We start from the raw sequence: 27,109 nt of genomic DNA on the forward strand, positions 1-27,109 counted from the left end.
TAACTTGTTTTCTTATCCAGTATTGGGGTATCTTTCATAGATTCACATGCCTGAATCAGAATAGCAAGCAGTATACCAAGTATACAGTCGTTTGCGGATGGTGGGAGACTAGTGCTGATACTCCCTGATTGCATCCACAGCTTGTTGACAAGAGAAAAGAATCTTAAAGTGGAAACATGCAATTCATAAACAGAAAATAGCATGTAATGCAATAACATTGCGAATGAAACCAAATTATTATTGTAAAACATTGCATTGTCATACTAAAAGATATCAACATATTACATGTTAAAAATATATATAAAAGCGTACCTGAATATATCTCAAAGAAACAGATGTCGCGGGACAGCCTGTCCAACTGCTGCATCGTCCTGATGCGTAGACTAGAGGCAGTAATGTCTTGTAAAAGTGTTGACATTTTTCCATGTCGCAGCACGGCAGATATTTTCTAGAGTCACTCCAGCAAACAATGCTGTAGACGCTGCTACTGTTCTCGTGGAGTGGGCCTTGGGTTTCCGTAACAATGGCCTGTGAGCTTTGTCATGACAGAAAATTATTGTCGATGCTATCCATCTGGCAATGGTGGATTTGGTTACCGCCCTTCCCAGGGTAGCTTGGCCATAAGCCACGAACAATTGGTCGGACTTTCTAAGGTTCTTTGTTTTTTGAAGATAGAACTTAATACATCTCTTGATATCTAGGGAATGCAAGGCTCGTTCCACTGGAGTAGATGGGTTAGGAAAAAAAGTCTTTAATTTCACCGGTTCATTAAGATGAAACTGTGACGGCACCTTAGCGATAAATGTTGGATTTGTTCGGAGGTGCACGTAGTCTTGAGTGAAGTGTAGGAAAGGTTCCTTTACAGTGAACGCCTGAATTTCACTCACTCGTCGAGCTGATGTTAAAGCTAAAAGTAAAGCAACCTTCCAGGTAAGAAATTTGAGGTCAGCCTTATGGATAGGCTCAAACGGATGCTTCATTAATTGCATTAAGACCGTGTTGAGTTCCCACTCCGGTGGCAGAAGTCTGAGCGGAGGAAACCTCCGAAAAAGCCCCTTCATAAACTGCTTAATTAAAGAGGATGAACACAGAGAAGGGCTATGGGCACCCTTTCTGAATCTTGAAAGTGCGGCTAGATGAACCTTGACCGAAGGAAAAGAAAGGCCAGATCTTGCCAGATGTAACAAATAAGGGAGGATCTGTTCCGCAGGAGCGTCCACCGGGTGCACCTGGTTTGCTTCACACCAACAGCAAAACCATTTCCATTTCAGACGGTAAGTCTTTATCGTGCTTTGAGCTCGTGATTTCGTCAATATATCCCTACAGTCTTGAGGGATATCCAGGTCTTTAAATTCTAAGAAGTCAGGAGCCATGCGTGTAAATGTAGGGATTGAGGGTCCGGGTGGAGAACCTGACCCCTGTTCCTTGACAGCATTGTGGGTGTCGGAAGAAGACGGATTGGTTGGTCCTGGGAGAGTACTAGAAGCTCTTGAAACCAATACTGGCGTGGCCATTTGGGTGCAATTAAGATGAGACTGCATCCCTCCAACTTCATTTTGCGTAGGACCCTAGGTATTAGAGGTATCGGGGGAAAGGCGTAAGCACAAATCCCTGACCATCGCATGGACAGGGCATTCCCTCTTGATCCCTGTTGAGGGTATCTGCTGGCATAAAAGAGGCATTTCTTGTTCTCTTTCGTGGCGAACAAGTCCAGTAGCGGTGTGCCCCAAGCTCTGAATATCCTGAGCACTTGAGTTTGCTCTAGTTCCCATTCGTGGCAATCTGATTGGGATCTGCTGAGTGTGTCCTCTAATGTATTACAGAGACCACTGACATGTTCTGCTCTGAGTGTGATGTTGTGGAGTGTGACCCATTCCCACAACTCCTGAGCCTCCGCAGACAGCGTTGCTGATCTCGTCCCTCCTTGTTTGTTCACGTAAAACATGCTGGTGGTATTGTCGGTCCGAACCAGAACTGAAGAACCTGCAATCCTTGGAAGGAACGCTTGCAGAGACAGGAAAATTGCTCGCAATTCCAGACTGTTGATGTGTCTGTTTTTGTACTCTGGAGACCATTTGCCCTGTATCTGTAAGTCTTGTAGATGACCTCCCCATCCTTCCATGGAGGCATCCGTAGTGAGGACAAAGTCTGGAATCTTCTGTATGAAAGTAAGCCCTTCTGCTAAGTTGGGTATGTGTGACCACCAACTTAGAGCGGTCTTTATTTCTGAAGTGACTCTGATGATGTCGTCGAAGGAACCCTTCGCTTGCTGCCATTGAATGTGTAACTCCTCCTGCAAGGGTCGCATCCGGAGCCGCGCTAGAGGGACGAGGTGTATTGCCGAGGAACACATTCCCAGAAACGACGCGAACATCCGGACAGAAACTGACCTTTTGGAAATCAGGATTGCTAACTTTTGAAGACAAACTTGTCGTTCGTGAGATAAGAATGCCTTGCAGCGGACGGTATCTAGCAGAGCTCCCAGAAAAAGAAGGATCTGCCTCGGGTGTAATTGAGATTTTGTCCTGTTGACTGCAAGTCCCAGAGAGTGGAATAGATGAAGAGATGTTGTCACGTCCGTCTCTACTGAATTTTCTGAAGGACCTTTTATCAACCAGTCGTCTAAATACGGGAAGACTTGGATTCCTCGGGATCGTAACGTAGCCGCCACTGGAGCTAGGCACTTTGTAAATATCCTTGGGGCAGATTTGAACCCAAACGGGAGCACTTTGAACTGATAATGGGCGCCAGCCACTGTGAAACGAAGATACTTGCGATGCTTCGGATGTATTGGGATGTGAAAGTAAGCGTCTTCCATATCCAAAGAAGCTAGATAATCGCCTTAGTTGAGGCAGCCTAGAATTTCTGCCAGTGTGACCATGCGAAATCCTTGCTTCTTGAGGAATGTGTTCAGATTGCGAAGGTCCAAGATTAGACGCCATTCCCCTGACTTTTTCTTGATGAGAAAAAAGCGAGAATAGAAACCCGTCCCTTTTTGAAGTGTAGGAACCTTCGATTGCATTCTTCTGGAGCATCGTTAAAGCTTCTTTGAAAAGTAAGTGAAGACGAGGGGGAGGGGGTCCCTTGGGTGGTGTGTTGGGTGGCTTGGTGATAAACTCTAAGGTGTGACCGTTGTGAACCAGGTCCAGAACCCACTGATCCAACGTAATTTCTTGCCACTTGCTCACAAATGCTGAAATCTTCGCACCCACAGGGAGGGGAAAAGGAGTGGAAGGCGCCCTGCAGAAATCATTGTTTCCTTAGGGTGTCTCTTCCCTGATTCTGCGATCTTTTTCGTCCGCCTTGACGAGAGAAACAGGACGTGTTTGTTTGTCTGTATGAGGATTGATAGGACTGCCGATATTGAGGCTGGTACCTATTTTGTTGGGTTTGATAACCTCCTCTGGATGAAAACCCACGGCCTCGTGCTCCTCTGAAGGTACCTCGTTTGATACCGCAAGATCACTGGGCTCCTTGCAGTTCAGTGTCGGTTTTTATTGCTTGGAGTGCGTCATCAATATGCTTTCCAAACAATGATTCGCCATCATAGGCCATATCTAATATTTTAGTTTGGACTTCTGGTCTGAACGTGGTGGCCTTAAGCCAACCTTGGCGTCTGAGAACCGCTGCCCCAGCCAACTGGCGAAAGTTAGTGTTTACAATGTCTAGAGCGCAGTCGATAGTTTCTGATGCTGCACGCTCCCCCTCCAACAAAATCTTCCGAGCATCTTTTCTGCTGTCCTCTGGGATGAGGTCGATAAAGCTTGCGATTTCTGACCACATCTGGCGATCATAACGTCCTATTATCGCCAATGAGTTGGCTGCCCTGATGGATGCAGCTGCCAAAGTTGAAATTTTTTTACCAATTAAATCCAGGCGCCGTCCTTCCCTATCCGGTGGTGCAGTGATAGGTGTTGCCGGATTCTTACACTTTTGTTGGGCTGCCTGTGAAATAACCGAATCTGGCTGAGGATGACCAATGAGACAGGACGGACTGTCAGCAGGGGCACGATATTTCTTGTCAATCCGAGGAAGCACCGCAGGAACTGATGCCGGGTTTTTCATGATTTTTAATCCTTCCTTCCAAACATAATCAATAATAGGGATAGCTCTTGAAACCTTTCTGGACTCCTCTTTAAAATCGTGAAGAAAACAGTCGGACTGTTCAATGGTCACTGGCAAATGGAACCTGGAACGCTGCATAAGGTTATGGAACCCCCCTATATCTTCCGGAGGTGAATCAGATGGAAGAGGGGTAGGTGGTGAAGGCATAGGGATTATATACGAATCCCAAGGGTCTGCTGGGTCTGGAAGCTCACCCTCTTCAAATTCCTCCTCAGAGGTTGAATCCTGACCCTGATGCGGGTCTTCTGGAGGATCAGGAAGTTGAGGTGTTGGAGCTGGATCTTCAGGCAAAGGCAATGGGTCCGGTTGCGGCACAAAGTTCGGAACCTGCGGACTGACTGGTTGCGGTGGAAAACATTGTTTATAATCTGCAAGCATGGCTTGCAGGTCCTGAATGAGAGTCAGAGGCAAATGCGACATCTCTCTCTGACGAGTTTGTCTGTGGTAAGGATTGTGATGAGGAACGACAATGTTTTCCTGATAGTAATGTTCCTCCTCCTCATCGTCATCGTCCTCTTGACACTTTATGTGCAGTTCAGAAGGATAGCGAGCAATCCCGAAGGGCCCCTCATCCTAGTCATCCTCGTAGTCATCATCCTCACCCTGCACATATGTTTCTAGGAGATGTGAGGGAGTAAGCGGTGATATATCGCTATATTCCTGTCTCTGAAAAGTCTTTAGTTTGAAACTCCTGGTGGAAATAGGAGTGGATGTCAATACATTTTTTGTGTCCATCATAGTCGACGGGATTGTCATCGTCGACGGAGCTGTCGCCGACGAGGTCTTCGCCGACGGAGCCTTCGTCGACGGGCTCGGCGTCGACAGGCTTTTCGCTGGTGGGATCGTCGTCGACAGGACTTTCGACGACGAGACCTTCGTCGACGATGAAAGCTTCTTCGACGGCATCGTCAATGCTGGCTTCAACGACGGGCTTTTTTGAGAGGACAGTAATCCTCGTTGAAAGAATAGGTGAAGTAATGGCCGTCGTCGAGATGGTCTCCGTCAATGAAGGAGCAGATGAGGTGACCGAAATCATAGATGGAGAGAAAGCCAGAGGTTTTGAAAGGCTTTTACTAATGGTTTGTGTCCCAGCCTTGACCGCAGAATCCTGAGGAGAGTGCAGTGTTTCAGAGGATAAAATGTGAGTCCTCTGAACAGAATCCGAAGCAGAATGTTTCTGGCGCTTCTTCCCCTCACTGGAAGAGCTGTCCTGCGATCTAGCTCTTTTGCTAGAAGTAGAGGCTCTGTCATCCTCCTCAGCCGAAGAGGACTTGAGCCACAAAAGCACTCTCGCCTCCCTATCCCTAAGAGTTTTGGCAGGGAAGGTGCGGCAAATTTTGCAATCTTTTGCCTCATGTTTAGGGTAGAGGCAGTAGATGCAGTCCAAATGTTGATCATCAACATGGACTCTCTTCTTGGTGCAGGTCCTGCAGGATTTGAACAAGGCCTTCTTATCAGACATGCTGAAGCAAGTTGAAAACTGAGTAGCACTCAGGGAGACTCCCTTCCACAAGACGTGCGGTAAAAATCTGAGGAGAACTGGCTCTGCTGAGAGGGTTCTGGAAGAGTGCTGGTGTCTGATTGGTTGTTACCAAAATTCTTGGTTCTTTTACATAATGAGGTAGATAGGCTGCTAAGATATAGGCTTTAGGCCTTTTCTTTGGGCCTACCACTACTACTAACATTTGGCACTACTTTTTTATTTACCGGGGACTCCCGCCTCGGCGACGGGGAAGGATTCAGGCATGTGAATCTATGAAAGATACCCCAATACTGGATAAGCAAACATCTCTCATGATGAATTTGCCCAAAAATGAAAAACACTGCAATCCACATTCACAATAGGTACCATTAGCCATTTCTTTCAGAAAAGGTCTTACCTCCATTCCATCCATGGCCATGGTAGCAAGATAGTTTGGATCCTGTTTATTCCAACAAAGGCGCAGCAATGGGTGATGCTGAGGATCTTCATATATAATGGTACTATGTTCTAAGTGTCGTAGATCAAACATACGTACAGAGCCATCTGCACCAACAGATGCAAACATGTCACGTCCACCACCAGCACGGCTGAAGGCAATGTCATATACCTGCCAACGGATACAACATGAATTAGGTAAGACATCAAGGGACACCCCCTCAACCCTTTATAATGACCTTTACCAAAATCGAAGTACTCCGCAACAAATGTTTATAGGCACCTTTATAAGATGCCCAAACATGAACTCTGCTTCTCACAGACTTTTCATGAGTGTTTAAGCTGGTCTCTACAACTGCAACACCATTTTCTCTTTGATCAACTGAAGCGCGGAACATGTATGTTTTTGTCATTTATAATGCACTTGTGTAGTTCAGGATATCACCTTTAAATCATAATAGAAAGCATCAATTACATTCCTTCTTACTTGTGATTAGGCCCAGGATTTCAAACCTACAGAATGAACAAGCTTTCGTGTGGATACTCTATTTAACCATAGATTCCTCCCCTTCAAATACTCCCACAAACGGCAGACTCTGATCTAGAAACTTTTATCTAGCACTGCTCCTGCATGCTGCTCGGCAGAATAGTGTGGCTTGGTGCTGGCTCCATACCACCCTAGAAGTGATGGAGCATAGCCTCGTACAAGGGCAGCCCTTGCATGCTGATGACCATTCTCTTCCCCACCCCCTTTCACAACCTCGGACGCAGAACGTGAACAAATGTTGGTACCAGTGTACTGAACAACAACTTGGGACCTTTTCAGATGCTAAAAAGATGCCAATCCACAGAATGGGGCGGTGGGAGGGCAGTGAGGAAACTGTGGTTAGAGTATCCACCAGAAAGGGCATTACCAAAGAGAAGTATCTACCCGTAGAATAACTTATAACTGCAGACTCCTCATCTTAGAATATATGCCAAAACAGTACCTCCCCAGGTGGAAGGTGTGTGAAGAGAACTCAGAACAGAAAGTCCTGCAGCACCGAGCAGAAAAAAATGCTCTTCGTGCCAGACACTAGTGCTTCGCTAAACATGCATGGACCTTAACATCGCAGTCTGTCAGATGTCAAGGACAGGGCACTGTGAGCCAACGCAGTGATAGCAGCCCTAGCTCCGGGGGAAAGGGCTCTCAGATATTGCTAAGGCTGCTTCTTGGCCAGTGCAAAGCAGATCATAATGCAGAAGACAAACCATCTTGACAGGATTTTCTTCCACACAGCTTTCCCTTTCTTTGCCCTGGAGAACACCACAAAAGGCTGATCGTCCACCTGGTGTTCCTCAATACGATCAATGTAAAAGTTTGAACCCCTTTTGGGGTTTAGCTGATTGAGCCTCTGCTCTCCCTCACCATTCGAAAGAGGAGGAAAGAACACTAGCAGAGTGACAGACTGCCCAAGGGAATCACTACTTTTGACAAGAATGGCTCTTGAGCCATACGCAGCAGGTTGTTTTGTAAAAAGGTGGTATATGACTGTTGCATTGATACTGCATGCAGTTCACTCAAGTGGCAAGTTGATGTAATCAAGATGAGAAGAAAGGACTTTTCAAAGTCAGGAGATTCAGCATGCACCTGTGTAAGGGTGTACACATGAGAAATGTCAAGATAAAGTTAAAGTCCAACCAACTGCATAAGGGTGGAGGGAAAGTATAAAAAATTTGAAAAAAATCACCACAACAGGGGATTTAAACAAGAATGTATGGTTCAGTAAGTGTAGAAAGGCCGAAAGGGGAACAAATAACATTTAATAGTTCCCCTGCAAGAAAAGAAAGGTGTCGGACAGTTTTGCTTGCAAGGGATCAGTCTTATGAGCACCACACCAGGCCACAAATTTGTCCAAGCGTCTGGCATAAATAAAATTTATGGCACAGTACCTGGTGGCAAGTACGACATCCACCACCTCAGGTGGTAGTTCAAACACAGTCAATTGCCGCAGCTCAATCTCCACGCATGTAGGTATAGATTATACAGATTTGGGTGAAGCGCCCTGCCCTGTTGCTGTGGCGGAAAATACTTGTGAATTGGCAGCACGATTGAAGGACAGATACTCCGATGTTTCGGAGACTACACTCTTGTGGGCCAGTCCATGCCAATAGGATGACATGGGCGTGTTATTTTTCCTCCTTTTCAGCACTCTAGGCAAGGGCGGGAAGGCCTACATGTGTCCTGTGTTTCATTCCCAACAGAATGTATGGTTTTAAAGCGTGATATTGCAGAAACTCCAATGCCAAAACTTTGACACTGCACATTTGACAGTGGCAAAAAGATCTAACCAGTGTCCTCACTACTGTCGGACAATGCCCCGCAGCACCTCAGGAAGTAAACACCACTCGTTATCTGCCATATGTCGCGTGCTTAGCTCCTTGGCTCAGGCATTCAGGGACTCTCCCAGGTGGTTTGTGATCAGGGAAATACCTTGCTCCCCAAACAACCCTAGAGGAGTGAAGCCTCTTGGCACGAGCAGAGGGCTCCATATGCCGTGCTTGTTGCAACAACACATGGGGGTGGTTGTTGTCCTCATGAACCTACGCCAGCCTCCCTTTGAAGGCAAGAAGGCATTTACAGCCAAATGAATGGACTGCAACTTCAACATATTGGTTCTCGATACAAGCACGGCTTCACATAAAAATTCCTTTGAACTCCACCTCCTTAGATAGCCTCCCCAGACCAGTAAGGACGTGTCAATCACCACACACAGCTTTGGGGGGGCGGGTGGCCAGCTGCTGAACCAACTCCCTTCAAGCAGCCACCACTGTAGATTGTGAGTAGTCATGATCTGGATGACATCTGTCAGATCTCCTTGATGCTGGGCCCACTGGAACTTCGTCCATTGCACAGCCTGCATGTGCCACCTGGTGTTGCAGACTAGCAGCCTGCAAGAGGCTAATAGGTTAAGACCCCTCAGAGCTGCTCTCACTGTGTTCCAATAGAAAGGTAGAAACATCTGAATGACAGCCCAAATGTCATGTATTTACTGCACCAGCTCAAAGGGCCTGAACTACACTGTGTCCAGGATATGATAATGAATGACACCTCCTCGAAAGGGTCAGATGAGACTATGGATGCAACTATGGCTAGTTAATAGTGAGCCACAATGACTTTAGAAGGATCGCCATCTTCTGGAGGTGGTTTATGACGGACTGTGGTGAGCCCGCCATCAACATACGGTTATTTCCAACCTTCAAAGGTTGTCGGCCACACTGCTATCTTTCTTCATGAACAGAGTCTAGCACTAGTGAGGTCGAGGGGGAGCACAGCAAACTGAAAATGCTGCTAGCTTAACTTGAACCATGGATGTGGAACGGCACGATAGGCATATGTGTAAATACACATCCTGCAGGTCCAAGGACACTATTCGGTCACCAGGGTCCAGGGCAGAGTTGAACATTTTTAAACTGTCCTTCCGCAGAAAGGCATCCAGATGAATGGCGGTCCAAACACCCCCCCCCCCCATTAACACAATTTGGCCTGAGAACTAGCGGGGTAATGACCTGTCTTTCCAAGTCCAGTACTCTCTCAATAGAAATCTTGGAGAGCAACCCTCTGACCTCATGCACTAGAAAGAAGAAGCGTTAATCTAAAATGCACTCTGATGTGGAAGGAAGAAGGGCATATCCATGTCGAACGATTTGCAAGACCCATCTGTCTGAGCTGATGGATCACCACCCTGGGCGGAAATGGATACTGACCCCAATGGATGGGCATAAGCCATTAAGGGAGAGTAAATAGGCTTCGTGGCTATAGCAGCAGGGAAAGATAAACAAGACGACCGATGTCCCTGTGGCTTATATGCTGCCAGCCACAGTGGCGTCCGCTGACTTGTAAAGACAGTCTTTACTGCTGTAACTGCGAAGAAAAATGAAGTAGAGGGTGTAGTAGAGGGTGTCTGCCAGGTCAAAAGTGCATCAGTAGCATTCAGCATACACTCGCTTTAAGGGAGCCAGCAGCTTCCATTACCCAGCATCCTCTCTATTAAAAATGCCTCACAGCCTCAGTTCTTTTTCAGCAGGAGAATATGATGTGCCATAGTATGAATTACACTGCCAACCTGGCAGGAGGAAGGATTGTATTGGACTTCAGTGAGAACACCTACGATGCAGAAACGGATACAAGTAAGAATCCTTTTCTTCTGCATTGCAGGATTCTCACGGACAGCAAAAAGTGCAGAATGTAGTAGCAAGCATACCCCCACTGTGAGGTTGTCAAGGTAAGATAAAATATTATTTGCAATTAAGGCATGATTAACAACCGCAATGAGTTTCTGGGTCTGACAATAAAACAAATGACGTAATGTAGCTGACATGCTAATATTTCAACTCAAGAATATTCAACACCGTATGGGACGCAGTGACACATACAAGTGTGTAAGGGGTTGTGGGAACGTGGGTACCTTCTTACATACAAGATGGTCTTGCTCCCGAAATCAGCAATACTGGAGGGAAAGAACAGGTGTAATGTCTGAAGTGGTGGAACAAAAGGTCGCATTGGGAGGCCAGATGGCACATTCTGTGTGAAGGGAGAAGATAGCTGGCCTAAATATTCTGAAATATGGCTTATGCTAGCGTATATAGTGGCAAAAAAATATAGCAAAGAAATAGGGAACGCACCAACCTCTGAGTGTTGTAAAGTGGAAGGAGGATTTAGATTGGTGCTGCGCTGTAGAAAAAGTGGTGTTCCAGGGCAGGGCTGCCCGAGGAAATGGAACAAGATCTGGGGCAAGTGGGTGAATTATAGAATAGAGGTCTCCGAGGTAACTATGAGAACATGGGATGAGGGAAGGAGCAAGACTGTATTAAATAGGAATGATTTCATTGATGCACTTGTATTGCAACATGGTAAGATACACAGATGTTATCATGGATACCCTTGAGGAATATGTATGGAAAAGATCTGTCAAAGGTTATATTGCCACGCTTTTTGTTTGCTTATTTAATAAAAAAAGATTTTAAAATGATAAATATATATATATATATATATATATATATATATATATATATATATATATATATATATATATTTCATCTAGAGGGCCTAGGGGACACCCAACAGGCAGATCGCAAGCAACCACAAGGGTACACACTGCCACCAATTAGCTCGCATATGACAACTGCCTGTCAGCAGGCTTGAGAACATGCATCAGCCTCCCTGATAAGGTAGCTATTTAAAACACTTTGCCCATTTCTGTGAGGGTTTGAAAGCCAATAGTACAGAATGATGTAGCATACCCTCTTCCAAAAAATTATTTTACTTTCTCCTATCTTTACTGCCTCCCCTTCCTTCTTTCTCCTTGCTTTCATGTCTTTCCTTTATCAGTTCCTTTTATTCCCTTTGCCTTCTCCTTATTTTTACACCCGTATCTTTCCCTATTTCTTCTTTCTCTGTTGCGCATTTCCAGTTTTGAATTCAATTTCTTTATTATATTCAATTTTTCGCAATTTTTTTCTCATTTCTACCTTCACCATTTCTTTTTTTTATTGTTTTCTTTAGAAGATGGGGAGTGGTTGATCTTAATGTGGCTGGACATTTAAAAACTTCTTCCACAAGCTTTGAAAAGCCCGGAACCAGTTGTAAAATTGGTTTTGGTGAAGCTCATGGTTGAAATGTTGTCATTATTGCAGATACTGAACAGTGAGGTGCCTCAAATATGAATATTAGGCTTTGTTTTACCTATAACAAATACAACCTGGAATATTAGACTGTTATCCATTGGAGGTGATCTTAATGGAGATTTTGGAAGAGATGTTGTTGTGTAGGAAGTGTCTGTAGAATAACCACTTGGTTTGCTTGGAGATGGAGGGTGTTTTCCTCCATTTGCATCTGTGCAAGGTACGTGATGGGAAAGATGTTGTGGATTCTGACAGTTTTGGTACCCTTGGAACTTGTGCGTAGGTGACTGACATTGTTGCCGCCGAAGGCATGATGACATGGGGTGGTACCAGAGTATCTGGAAGAGGTGGTACAGGCAGTTGCTGTTAAGTCACTTGCAAAAGGTTCGCTGCAGGTATGACATCTATCTTAGTGGTAATGGAAGTTTATCTGTCAAGAATTACTACACTTGAGTGGGTTGAACATAGGGTATGTAGTATTGAATCTGAAGAGTGCCTGGATATCGATCTTCTATGTTGATCTGACTTAGACTAAAGAGTCATGAACCATCCTTGCTGCGAATACAGGATGTAGGGAAGTAGACCATGGCACTCTGGAGTGTGTCTGAAAGTTAGGTGCCTAAAGAGCAAGGTGTCGCGTGGCTAGGTTAGGCCCAGGAAGAAACGCTGCCATTTATACATGTAAACGTTTCTTTAGTTGCCTTCTTTTCGACACACTGACTTTTGACAAACATTTGCTTGTGTGACAGTGCAGGATTAGTTTCTCCGAAACTACATTGCTTACAATTCCTCTTCGTAAGTACACTATCACGACACCTTGAACATTCAGTACAAGGCATTAACACATTGTGCAAATGTTTATTTTTCATCTGCGAGGCAACAGGGCTATCACAGAGACAATAAACAATATCAGTCCGGCTGAAGCTTGGATGAGATTATTATAAATACACATGCAATTCCCTGCTCAAATTAGAGGAGCACTCTAATGCAAGGGTGCAAGGTCATGGGTGTGTCGGAATCTCAGCCCAGCCGATTCCTGTTTACCTTCTGCAAGGAGGGCTGTCCAACTTCTGATCAAGACGGGGATCTACATACCTTGCCTTCAGGTAATGGGGATTTTTATCATCCAGTACACCCGCCCTAGACAACTACGTTCGGGAGCGCATAATAGGAGTAAACTATACCCAGTACTTATTGCCAGGATATACACACTGTTTTAGCACGATTGTGGAATCATTCATTGTTTTCACTATCCTTATATTGCTAATCGCTTTAACCCCTTCGCTGCGGCGGGAATTCCGCCGCAGCGCTGGGGGGGGGGGTTTGGGGGCAGCGCGGTGGCGCTGTGCTCATGACGGAGCCACTCCGTCATGAGCCACGGTTGAGCTGGTTCCGTCATGACTCCGCCCACTGCGCTAATCGCCCGCACAGGCGGGGAATCAGCGCAGCGTGGGAGGAGCGGCGGCCAACGGCCGCAGCATGACGGAACCACTCCGTCATGAGCACACGGCACCCGTGGCTCATGACGGAGTGGCTCCGTCATGAGCGCTGAAGGGGTTAAGCTGCTTCTATTAATCATTGCAGCTCACATTTTTTATACATGAATAACAATAGTTCAATAAATATTAAAAACGCAAAAAAAAATTTTGTAGCAAAACACTGTTTGCAATAGAACAGAAGTTGAACCAGTTTCTGACATACGTGTTAGCACCAGTGGGTTCGGTACCAACGTCAATGTGGAAGTGACTAGTGCAGGTCATAAAGCCAGAGTGGAAGCCTGTACTGGTGTTGGTACAGGGCCCATATTGGATTCAAATGAGTCAGATGGCACCAAGGATAGAACCTGCTGGCAGTAACCCATCTGGGGACCCTGCTGTTCCTTGGTGCCACAAGCACACAAGAGGGAGCTGGATGTACATCAAACATGTGCAGCATGACCTCCCTGAAGGCTTTAATCTGTGATGTCATCAGCGGCCTGGGAAACTGGGAGCGCACCAGAATCAACTCAGAACTGGCTCTGCGACTGGAGAACTCAAAAGGTGTACGACTGACATTGTGATGCCCTTGCTCTTGCCCTTTCTTTAGATTTTATATGTTTACGCTTCGACTTAAATATTGACTTACCGAAGGACTTGGAGTAAGAGGACTGCTCACAGAGAGTCCCCAGGAACGGGTCAGACAGATTGCGCCCACGATTTGGAACAGGACAACTTCTGTTTATTGACATACATCTTCGTCTCTCCATCGAAAACATCCTTTGGGCCCATGAAGGAACATTTATTGCACATCTTCGAGTCGTGGCCCAATTCCAGCCACCAGGGACAACTCAGGCAGGTTCGTGACAAAGATCTGTATTCTGCAGCTATGGCATGATTTGAAATAGTTTTAGGTGTGGACATAATTTCCTAGCAAACTGGAATTTGTTTTAGTAGTTGTTGTAAAACCAGCAAGATTGGGCGAGGAGTTCCAGATCTGCGTCAGAAGATGCAGAAACAAAGGAACTGATGTCAACAAACAGGGGGTGGTGCTTATATGCAGCTCCACTTTGTTACTTCCAGGGCAGTACAAAGAAAATGCGGAGCGCCACTGCGTCACTATCAGCATGCGATAGCACTGCGGGATAAAAGTTTCCAGATCCAGTATGGGTCCTGGGCAGTATTCAAAAACAAATAATCTGCGATTAGGAGTATCCATCATAAAGTACAAATACTCTGAATTAAATACTTCTACAATGACTATTCATTAAAATAAGGAAAATGTTACCTACCCAGTATGCATTAGTTTTTGGCATGCAGAGCTGTAGAGTCACATGCTGTGCAAAGCCTGCCATCTGTCTTGAGTCTGGATGTTTGCACTCTGTTTTTGTTTCCAGTCACAAGGTAGGTGACTCCCACTTTCGGTGACGGCGCGCATGGGCACCGACTCCATTGTTATATTGTTTGCCGCAGAGGGTGATAATGGAGTTAGTAAGAGTAGGAAGAGATGTCCATGTATATATGTATCTAAGTAAGATGTAACTGCAACAGGAATAGGTACCCGGAGAGGCGTTGGGCGCATGTGACTACAGCTCTACATGCCAAGAACAGATGCATACTGGGTAAGTAGCATTTTCCGTTCGAGGCATGTGAGCTGTAGATCACATGCTATGCATCGCCTATAAAGCAGTTATCTTCCAAAGCGGTGGCTAACCTGTAGCTGTTGCAGTCGTCTGAAATGGTGTACGTAAAACTGCTTGGCCCACACTAGCTTTCTGACTTGCAAACACATCTACACAATAGTGTTTTGTGAATGTGTGAGGTGTAGACCAAGTTGCAGCTTTGCGGATATCATCTATGGGTATATTTCCTAAGAATACCATATAAGCCCCTAGATTGCGTGTGGAGTGCGCTCTAGGGGGTATTGTTAGTGTTTTTTTCGCTTTTGCATAGCATATTTGAATGCACTGGACTATACACCTTGCAATGCCTGATTTTGATATAGGATTGCCTAATGTGGTGGAGCAAAAGCAACAAATAGTGGTTTTGTGTGGCTGAAAGGTTTTGTACTTTATATATAGTAAAGAATTGATCTTTTCACACCTAAAGTGTGTAAAGCACGTTCTGCCACAGAATCTGGTTGAGGGAAGAACACAGGCAACTCAACTGATTGGGTGATTAAAAGGCAGAAATTACTTTTGGTAGAAATTTAGGGTTAAAAAACCACTTTGTTTGCTGTATTTGTAAGAATGTTTCTTTTATGGTTAGTGCCTGAAGCTCACCCACTCTCCTCAGAGATATGATATCTATGAGGAAAGCTACCTTCCAAATTAGAAGTTATATTTCACATCTATGCAATGGCTCAAAGGGTGCCTGGTGAGTGCAGGTGGACATCTTGAATAAATGATTCTTTTAAGTCCCTCCATAAATGCTTTAATGATAGGCACTCTAAAAAGAGACAGATGTTGACTGTTCTGTAGATATGCAGGTATTGCAGCAAGATGAAAATGTATGGAAGAATACGCTAAATTGGAACGCTGCAGATGTAGTAAAGAGCAAATGATGTTTTGAACTGAAGCGTCCAGTCGATCCATTTGATTGTTATTGCAGTATATCACAAATCGCTTCCACTTTGCTGCATAGCTGCCCTTGTGGTAGGACGTCTAGCCTCTGATAATATTTATGCAGTCTGGTGGCAGATTAAGGTAGCCAAAATCTAAGATTTCAGGTGCCAGATTGCAAAGTTGAGATGGCTGGGATATGGATGTCTTATCTCTCCATGGCTCTGAGTGAGGTGTAGTTTTTTGGTGAGGAACTACTGAGAGCTCGAACAGGGTTGTGAACCAGGGTTGTCTGGCCGATGTGGGAGCAATTCATCCACAGTGCATTGCCTATGGACAATGGGTGTGGATGTCTGGATGCGAAGCTTGGGCATTTTGCGTTTAGGTTTTTGGCAAACAGAGCTATGTCCGGAAAACCCAACATTTGGAAGAATGGGAGGAAAACTTGAGGGTAGAGTTCCCGTTCGTGTATCTGTTGTATTGAATGACTGAGCAGATCTGCAATCTGGTTGCAGAACACCTTCTAGGAGTAAACAAGGAGAAACATTTTGTGACGTATGGCCCATGTCCAGATGGTCTGTGCTTGTTGTGACAGCTGGAGTGTGTCCCCCCACTGTTTTTGTATGTAGTACATTGCGGTCATGGTGTCTGTACTGATCAGGACAGCTTTGCCTACTAGATGAACTTTAAACGCTTTGAGCGCTAGCAGCTCTAGAGGGTTTAAGTGAAGCTGTCTTTGCTGCAGGTTCCATACGCCCTGAATTGTATGCGTGTGGAGATGAGCTCCCCACTAGTGAGCAATGTGTCAGCAGTTTGCACTATCTGTGGCACCGGGTCTATGAAGGGCCGCCCTTTTGAAAGGTTTTGTGTATTCCATCACTGCAGAGAGAGATGGGTGTGGTCGTCCATCAACACTAGATCCGATTACAGACCCGGAGGCGGATTCCACTGACATGCCAAGCACTCCTGAAGGGGACGCATGTGAAGTCTTGCATAAGGAACTATTATTATGCAAGATGCCATCATCCCCAGTAACTGCATGAACACTCGAGCTGGCAATGAGTGTTGAGGCTGAAACTAGCAGAGTAGAATCTGCATGTTGTGGATTCTGGTCGGATTGGGGAAGGCCAAAGAGTTTTGTGTATCTATTGTGGCTCCCAGATATGCCGGTGTGTTGGATGGCTGTAGATGGACTTGGACAGGTTTACTGTGAATCCAAGATCATGGAGCAACTGCACTGTTTTGTGAGTGTGACAGAGACAGCTTTGTTGCGAGCTGGCTTTTATGAGCCAGTCGTCCAGATATGGGAAGACGTGAATGTGTTTTCTTCATAGATGAGCTGCAACTACTGCCAAGCACTTGGTGAAAACTCTGGGTGCAGTAGTTACTCCGAACAGGAGCACCTTGAACTGACGATCTATTTTTCATACATTCAATGGAGCGGCGCCGTTCCGCCCTGCGCTCTGCAAGTACACTCTCCCTTGCATTATCTACAGCAACCCTAGGAAAATAATAGTCTAGTGTCCCCTTGTTACTACCCCCTACATTTAACGGTAAATGTTTGTCCACAGATGTAGCCATAGCAATATTACGAAGGGTAGGAGGGAAGGGTACTTTCAGTTAAAAAATAAAGCCATGTATTGGCTTAGCCAACATAGACCCCTTCCTCCTAATGTTAATGGCGAGATTTTGCACGTTCGGCGACTCCCCTGGTTGGGATGGAGAGCCAAAGACATTGAGGGGGACCTAATTGTTATCAACTTTAGAGATCCTAGAGCAGTTAATTATATTTTAAATTATATCCCAGGGAAAACTAGCACTTCAATTCTCCCGTGTGATTTGACATATTTTTATCCGAGACCCCTAGCGACCCCTATGATGTACACTGGGGCTACAGTGCGTCCGCAGTTATTACTGCCTGCTCCATTTATACCTTTAAATAATTGGCATACAACTTATGCACCCAATCCCGTGCCTATTGAAAATGCACCTGGATGGGATACTATACCCCCCAGGAGCTATAGATATAGTTCTAGGAGGGCAGACTATCGGTTACCATTCACCCCGTTGGAAGTTACTAACAGATTTGATGCCTTTTCAGGCTTCGATGATTGCGACTGACAGGGGGGATCCCCTAAGGGTATGCCGCCCACTACCGAGCATCAGGCTCTGAATGACAAGTTAATCCCCCCCAGTGCAAACTTTGTTATTGGAACAATTTATCCATCCTGTAACTGCCCCCTCCCCTACTGACCAACTCTCACTGACTTGTGAGAATGAGCCGGCAATAGAAATTAGTTCTGTAGTGACTAATGATGTTTCTGATTCCTTGGACTATGATCCAATTAGTCCAGAACTGCAGTCTGCTTATGTCAAAATTCTTTCTTGGAATGTGGCGGGACTTAAGAGCAAATTGCCTATTCCTGAGTGGGGCTCTTTTATGGCCCTACACGACATCTGTATGCTGCAGGAAACTTGGCCATTAAAAAGAAGTATAGCCCAGGGATTTGCTGTGTACGATATTTTGGCAAGTAAGGGTGAGAAGGGCAGACCTATGGGGGGATTGTCTATATGGGTCGGCACGCACTTGGGAGCTAAGGCATCGCAAATTCCAACTAATTCGTTGGATGTCCAGTGCGTATTGCTGACAACTCCAAAAGGGCCAAATATTGCCTTGATTAATGTATACTCAAGGCCAGTCAGGCGGGGCCTTGTGTCTGAGGCTATTGAAACTTTGCTGACCCTTATCCAGTCAATGGACTCTTCCACTGTGTTAATAGTGGGAGGTGATTTCAATTGCCATTTTGAACCACTTATGGACACGAATTCGGCCGGCCTGGATGATGTTGATTCATTGTGGATTATCCCCGAGCCATTGACTACTCGGGTTAAGGCTTGGACCCCCTTAGTTTTACAATTACAGTCATTTGCGCTCATCACTTCTCTACGAGCATGTAACGGGAGGGTTGAACCTGATAGACCTGGGAAAGCCACATTTAATCGACTAAAACAGTACTCAATTATTGATTATATCTTTGTAGAAGCTAGGCATTGGGATAGGGTGCATGAGTTTAGGGTCACTGAAAGATCTGACAGTGACCATAATGCCCTGGTACTCTCATTAAAGATGGGGAGCTTCGGGTTGAAATGTCAAACATTGGGTGAAAATTGTGCCACAGCGCCTCTTATTATCTCAAATAGTAGACGTAGGGTTAAATGGACAGAATTCCAGATGTCCGACAGCAAACTTCCTGCATTATATGAGATCATTATTCCATTCATTGAAGAGATGGGGAATATCGGTCACTTAGGTAGGGCATCTGATATACATAAACTGGTCATAGCAATTAAAGATATTTTCTGCACAGAGAGAAGGGAAAATCGGTTGCGGGCCACGTCCACTCCGTGGTATAATGCCTCTTGTCGCAATGCAAGAAGGGCACTCTTTAGAGTTTTAAAAATTAATAATAGGGAGGCTGTTAAAACACAACGCTCTGCGTATAAAAAGGCACTTCTTAAGGCAAAGAGAGAATGGGAGGCCACTAAGTGGGAGAATATGGGATCCGCACTTACTAATAAGAATCCTAAACTATTCTGGACCCTGGTTGCAACTGGACTTGGTGGGCATGTCCCTGCATTTGTCCCCAATATAGCCCCTTCTGCTTGGGAAAGTCATTTTTGCGCTCTTTATGGCACTTCTGAGTCTGGTGGTACGTTTGTTAATACTACCGAACCCCAGCGATCCCAAAGGGCTAGCGGGGCAGCAGATCCTGGGCGGCCAATTATAGACAGTCCATGCTTTCCTGCAGATGAACTAATTACCTTGTCCGAGGTAGAGGTAGCATTAGGAACTTTGCTTCCAAACAAGGCTCCAGGCTTGGACAAACTGCCAGGAGACCTGTTGCGCACACAACCAAAAATATGGGCCCCTTATTTAGTTACTCTTTTCAATGGCATTTTGCAGGGTGACGACTTGCCTCCCACATGGCTAGGAGCAGAAATCGTGCCTATTTTAAAAAAGGGTTGCCCACTAACTCCCTCTAACTATAGACCCATCAGTCTTATTGATACATCGCAAAAGCTGGTGGGGAGGGTTATTCTTGATAGGATCCTTGGGTGGATTGAGGAAAAGGGGATTTTATCTACATTCCAGGCAGGATTTAGGTCTGGCACTTCCACCTTAGACCAGATATTCCGCCTGCAGGTCCTTTATTGGAAAACAGCAAAAGTGGAGGGTGGCAGCCTCTACCTTGTGTTTGTGGACCTGCGGGCTGCTTTTGATCTGATCCCGCGTGCAAAACTATGGAAAGTACTGGCAGATTTAAGCCTCCCACCCTACCTGCTAGGTATCCTCTCGAGGCTCCACTTAAACAATTTTGCGTGGGTTAGGAGTGGGAGGTATGGTGAACTTACAGACCAATTCCCTGTCCTAAAAGGAGTTCGTCAAGGGTGTGTGTTGGCACCAACCTTGTTTAGCCTCTACATAAATGGCCTAGTAGATCACTTGAATGGTGTGGCAAATAACGATGACCCTAGATTGGCCACAGGCAGAGTGCCCGCTCTGATGTTTGCAGACGACACTTTGTTGCTGTTTAAAACATCAACGGGCATTCAAAAAATCCTTGAAGGTTTTGTGGAACTTTGTGACCTTCGGGGGCTGGAAATCAATATAGGCAAAACAAAGTTTATGATCTTCAACCCCCCCAAAAGGGTGCGTCCAAATCCAGTACTTCATGAATGCACCCTTGGAAAGGGTCAAAACATTCACTTATCTGGGTCTTACTCTAACTGAGAATTTTGATTGGCACAAGCAGATTGCCAAATCTACGCTTAGGCTATCTCAGCTGGCGGGGGGACTGAGCAAAGTTTTTAAGGAATCTACTTATAGGCCGGTTTCCCCTGTACTTGAAATATATAGTCGCCAAGCAAGAATGATAGCAATTTATGGGGCTGAATTGTGGGGGCACAAGCAGATTATGGATCTTAAAAAGGTGGAGCAATCTTTTGCTAGAAACTTAGTTGGACTACCGCCTAGCACGCCATTGATCCCTCTCAGATTCGATCTTGGCCTGTCTCCAATAGAAGAGATCATAAGTGCTAGACCAATTATGTATTGGAAGAGGTTGTGGTCTGTTCCTGAATTAGCTGATTACAGAGCAGAATTTTCTGAGATTTGGCCTATTCTTAAACACAAAACTATTCCATGGCTTCAGTATATTAGTAGAGTTAGTGCCCGGCTCGGTTTTCCTGGACTAAGGGACACTCCTGAGATCTGTTGCACTGGGATATCTAAGAATACACTCCTCTCTCAGTTACGCTTGTTAAACCATCAAACATTAATGAGCTCTACATTATTGGGTAGGTTGACATCCGAGTTCCTCTCTGTAAAACCAGAACCTAAGGCTGAGGAATTCATGGATTTAATCGAACCCCCAGCTGCTCGAAAGCTGTATATTCAGCTAAGGCATGGTACCCTTCCTATAGGGTCCTTTACCTCTAAATGGTCCAAGTCTAGCATTGATACTTGCCCCGCATGCATCCATACAACCGAGAACATCTTCCATGTATTGTTCTTTTGCCCTGCCTATTCTGCAATCAGGAAACGTTGGCTGATTCCTATCTGCAAGAACTTGGGATTTTTGCATTTTACACAGGCTTGCAGAATATTGATCTATGATACCTATCCTCCCATCGTGTTTGCGGTTTCTCGCTATTTGCTTTATATGTGGCGTATGAGGCAGAACCTTTTAAGTTAATTTTGTGTTCACTGTTTTTTCTAATGTTATGTGTTGTATTAACTTATAGGTGAACTTTCCTTTTTTTTCTTGTTGATACAGTTTATATGTACTTTTTATGGTCTGTTGACCGAAATAAAGTTATTACAACAACTGCGCGCGCTGCTGTGTCTTCTGCATCTAATGCGCACTTAATGGAGGTATTGGGGAGGTTTGCCCTCCTGAATAAGATCATTTGCCTTAGATTTGTGATCAGGCAGAAATTGAATATGTTTTTCTAACTCATCGTAATGAGCCCTATCATATCTGGCTAGCAAAGCCTGAGGATAAGAAATGCACTAGTGATTAGCTGCTTGTGAGGCTACCCTTTTGCCAGAGACATCAATTAACTTGGACTTCTTATCAGGAGGAGGGGCCTCACCTGTGGTCTGAGTCAGCTCTCTTGCGAGCATTAGAAACCACAAGAGAGTCTAAGGGCAGCTGACCCTTGATGTAGGCAGGGTCAGTAGGTACTGGCTTATATTTCTTCTCAACCCTGGGCCTGATGATCCTTGCCCTTACAGGATCTTTAAAAACCTCATCAGTATGCTTAAGCATCCCCTTAAGCATTGGTAGTGTATGTGTAGTTTTCGGAGTGGCGCTTAAAGTCTCAAACAAGAAGTCCTCCTCTAAAGCCTCCTTATGAAGTTCCACCCCATGGTAATGCGCAGCTCTATTAAGAAGCCATATGTAGCCTATATTGTCGTCAGGTGGTGATGGCCTGGACGGGTAGAAGTCAGGGTCAGTATCTGTGTGTGGATCAGTATCTTAATCCTCCCATGGGTCAACATCTTGTGGCCTATCCACATCTGCATCCCCTTCAGCCTGTGGGTTAGGTGGTGGTGGTGAATTAGTGGTGAAGGGTTTGTACACACATTCCTTTCCGTCAGGGGCATGTGGTACGCATCCTGTTGGTCCACTTTCCTTTTTCTCAGGCAATTTGGCATGAATATGTCCAGTATCTGGGTTAATAACCAGTTTTTTGTTTCGGACCCGATGGTGGAACATTGGACCGAGGCTCTATCTTTACTTGCAGGTTTTGACGTTGAAAGTTTCGGCTCCAAACTCTTCGGTAATAAAGATTTGGGCTTCGACGAAGATGGAACATGGACCAGGACGTGCTTGGATTTTGGCTCGGCGCCGGTATGGGGACGACTGGATCCTAAGCCGGAAGGCTTTTCTTTGTGTTTCGGCGCCAGGCCCTCCAGCGGGGTGCTCAAAACCTTTTCTCGGTGCCAACCTTGGCCTGCAGGCAGAGGAAGGACCAGAGCCTTTTTTGTTTTTGGTTGTTGGTACGCTGACTCGGTGTAACTTGCTCCTCTTCTTCCATGTCGGAGTCTGTATCAGACATGGAGACATGTTCTTCCTTAGCTCCTTTACCTTGTGTTTTTTCCTCGGTCGGAATCTTCGCCGAAGATGTCCGGTGCGGAGCTGCCGTGGTGTTGAACATTATGACGTCGAGCCAGACTGTCACGAAGCGTCTTCTTTGATCGAAACGATAGGCACGTGTCGCAATCTTTCTCGTCGTGTTCCAGGGACAAACCGAGATTGCACACTTCGTGCAGGTCGGTGTGCGGAAACTTGGCGCTACACCCGGGACAGAGCTTGAATAGAGCCCAACGGCCCTTCCTGAGTTGTCCGATCGAAGATCTTTAAGTGGAAACGATATGTGGAGAAAGTAAAACGCAATCGAGAAACAATTCCGTCGAGGGTAGTGGATTGTGCGTCGAAGGGAACCAGAGAAACGGTGCCAAACCAGAGCGCAGCAATTCACATCCGAACCCGATGGCGGAAAAAAAACAATCTAACAATAGAATCGCAGCCCATGTGCACTATCCCCGAAAGGAGGAGTCACCTACTTCGTGACTGGAAAAGACTTCTTCGAACAAAAACAAAGTACGAACATCCAGGCCCAACACTAGATGGAAGGCTATGCACAGCATGTCATCTACACTCCAATGCCTCGAACATCCCATTACAAATTTTAGGAGACAGCATTTATATATTTGTTCATCCTTCTGTAAACCCAACTAGCTTTTACTGTTAAGTGAGTGGACAAGCTCAGTTTATTTCCGATTAAATGCTTGCACATTCCCCAACCCCTATTCGCATGCAGAATGTGATGGTAAAGGAAAGAAAGTTGCTTACCCGTAACAATAGTTCCTTAGAACACAATCTTCATTACATTTACAATCACTGAATAGCCTCTTCCTTACAGGAATCCCAGAACACATTTACTTTAGGACAGGACAAAATCTACCATACTGATGCATTACAGTTTCTATGAATAAGGCAGCAGTTGTTTTCTCTTTTAAAATGAAGCTTTAAAGAAAAATATCATACCCCCAATATTCAGCGAGTATGGCGGGAGAAAAACCAAACACTAACATCACCAAGTAAACTCACTACAAAACCATAATATCCAACACAGATGACACCAAACTCATCCCATCTCTGACAGACAAAACCACCTCCAGAACCAACTTCATAACTGAATGATAAAGAGAACAGAGTGGATGATAAACAATCTGCCAAAAGCTCAACTACGACAACACGGAAGTGCTGGTCTTTGGAAAGAAGAACTCTCCTTGGAACTCTACCGTGTGCCCGTCAGAGCAACGGCCAACACCAAAACACAGACCACGCTAGAAACCTCAGACCCATGCTGGATTATAAACTCAACATGAAAGCGCAAGTAAACGCAGTAAGCCCCTCCTGCTTACATATGCAATGCAAGATCTTCAAACGGCTGCTCCAGAACACTAGCTGTACGTCACAAAACACTAATCACAATTAAACACTACTACAGCAAAGCACTCTACCCTGGAACCTCCAAACAGCTCCTACACAGACTCCAGACCATCTAGAACACCAGAAGACTTGTGCTGAACCTCCTTCGTACCACCCACATCTCTCCACAACTCAGAGAGCTCCAATGGCAGCCCATACACAAATACAGCCCATTCAACCGCCTCATGCGAGCGTACAAAAGATATGCACTACATCAGACCAGCATACCTGAACAAGCGCATACACTTTCACAAGCCGACCATACACCTATGCTCAGCCTCACTACACACACACACACACACACACACGTGTTACCATCCTTGTGGTGACTATGTGTAAATACCTGCCTTGTGGGGACTAACCTTTCCCAATGTTTTTAAAACACACTAATAACAGAGAAATGTTAAGAAAAAAATCATTATACAGGATCCTGCTTCAAATTTGCAAATATATTGTTATTTATTCGTGCGCACAGCACCATCCTTATGGAGACTTGAACACGTGCTACCATCCTTGTGGGGACCTAGTCCGTAACATTATTTGTGATTGAATACAGTCGAAGGCACATGACTAAATGTTTATTTTATCAACAATATACACAAACAACATTAAAATCTATTTATATATGAATTGCTGCATATATACTAGGGGTATACATTAAAGACAGATTATGTTAATGTGCCAACAAATATCATATCATGCTTAAAGAAAGACACTTAAAGCTGCATTTAACCTATTTATTAGTGCTTAAAATCTTAGGAGATAAGGGAACTAACACATAAAGAAATTAACATATGGAACCAAGGAATATGGTCACGTGGAACCCAGAGCTTGATTAGCTGCTTACATTTTTACCAAAATAGATGTTCAAGTCCTCACAGAGATAGTGGGTGAAGATCATTGTGTTTAAGTCACCATATAAATAGTGCATACATTCAAAGCTTGAATCCCATAATAAAGAGTGTGAAGCTAATGATGTTCAAGTCCACACAGAGGTTGTGTGTAATTATAGAGATGTTCAAGTCCCCACAGAGATGGTGTGTTATTATAGCGATGTTTAAGTCCCCACAGAGATAGTGTGTTATTATAACGATGTTTAAGGTCCCACAGAGATAGTGTGTTATAGCGATGTTTAAGTCCCCACAGAGATAGTGTGTTATCATAGAGATGTTCAAGTCCCCACAGAGATGGTGTGTTATTATAGTGATGTTCAAGTCCTCACAAAGATAGTGTTTTATTGTAGGTTTTTTCAAGCCCACACAAAGATAGTGTGTTATTATAGTGATGTTTAAGTCTCCACAGATATAGTGCATGAAGGTGATTGTGTGTAAGTCCTCATTAAAATAGGGCCCGATTCACAAAGGTAAACTTAGACAAAAAGTCTAACTTTAATACTTTTCAGTATTTGCAAACCCCCATAAAGAGAATGTGAAGCTGATGATGTTCAAGTCGAAGCAAACACAAGGAGATGATGGACGGAGTGGTGAAACCTTTCAGTCACTCACCCCCAGTCACGGATCTCGGTTGAATCCATCATCGTTCTTTAGCTCACTTCACCACCCCAATTCAGACCCAGCTATATGCAACTCAGTCTTGACCCTGTGCCTCATGAGAACAGTCCAGCCCGAACTGCCAAGCCAGGTCTTCCCAGGACCAGAAACAAGCATCCTGGGACCGGTTCTGGGGTAACTGCCCCTCATCAGCCAGGCTAGCTTGAATCCAGTGGCAAAATGAGCAAGGGACACACGTCTGGGTCCCAACTTAGGGCGAACAAAGCAAACACAAGGATGGACTGAGTGCTGAAACTTTTCAGTCACTCACCCCCAGTCACAGATCTGGGTTGAATCCATCAGCTCACTTCACCACGCCAGTTGAGACCCAGCTACATGCAAATCAGTCTTGACCCTGTGCCTCATGGCACCCCCTGGTACTTCAAGTCGAAACAGAGCTTGCGTTTATTTACAGGAATGCTCAAGTAAACACAGAGATGGTATGTTTTTATGGTGATGTTCAAGTCCCCACAAAGATAGTGTCTTATTGTAGTTTTTTTCAAGCCCACACAAAGAGAGTGTGTTATTATAGCGATGTTTAAGTCCCCACAGAGATAGTGCATGAAGATGATTGTGTTTAAGTCCTCATTAAAATAGGGCCCGATTCACAATGGTGAACTTAGACAAAAAAAAAAATCAAACTTTTGTACTTTTCAGTTTCAACAATGTAAACTTAGAGCAAAAGTCTAACTTTACTACTTTTCAGTATTCACAAAGCCCCATACAGAGGATGCAAAGCTGATGATGCTCAAGACAAAACAGAGCTTGTGTGTAATTATAGGAATGCTCAAGTCCCCAGAGAGATGGTGTGTGACTATAGTATTACCACGGTCGCCAAAGATAATGTGTGTGATTATAGACATGCCCAGGTCCGCACAGAGATAGTGTGTGACTATAGACATGCCCAGGTCCCCACAGAGATAGTGTGTGATTATAGAGATGTCATGGACCCCGCAGAGATGGTGTGTGACTATAGTATTACCATGGTAGCCAAAGGGAATGTGTGTGATTAAAGACATGCCCAGGTCCCCACAGAGATAGTGTGTGATTATAGACATGCCCAGGTCCCCAGAGAGATAGCGTGTGATTATAGAGATGTCATGGACCCCGCAGAGATGGTGTGTGACTATAGTATTACCATGGTAGCCAAAGAGAATGTGTGTGATTAAAGACATGCCCAGGTCCCCACAGAGATAGTGCGTGATTAATGGAATGCACAGGGATAGCACACAGAGATAGAGCATGATTATAG

The 27,109-nt window shown here is 45.0% G+C and overlaps 1 protein-coding gene across 10 annotated transcripts in view; it reads right to left on the minus strand.

Moving 5' to 3' along the window:
* The window catches only part of LOC146871936 (DDB1- and CUL4-associated factor 7), a 919,103-nt gene that overhangs the window by 670,197 nt on the left and 221,797 nt on the right, over window positions 1-27,109 (minus strand). For all 10 annotated transcript variants that reach the window (XR_014981237.1, XM_085652229.1, XM_085652220.1 and 7 more), the window contains exon 5: window positions 6,006-6,215. Coding sequence is in view for 9 of the 10 variants with exons in the window: in XM_085652229.1 (XP_085508355.1) it covers window positions 6,006-6,215 (210 nt within the window). In the remaining variant the exon portion in view is untranslated. The remainder of the gene's footprint in view (window positions 1-6,005; window positions 6,216-27,109) is intronic.

This window comes from Triturus cristatus, chromosome 1_1 (assembly GCF_964204655.1).
Source record: "Triturus cristatus chromosome 1_1, aTriCri1.1, whole genome shotgun sequence".
NCBI classification, from domain to species: Eukaryota; Metazoa; Chordata; class Amphibia; order Caudata; family Salamandridae; genus Triturus; species Triturus cristatus.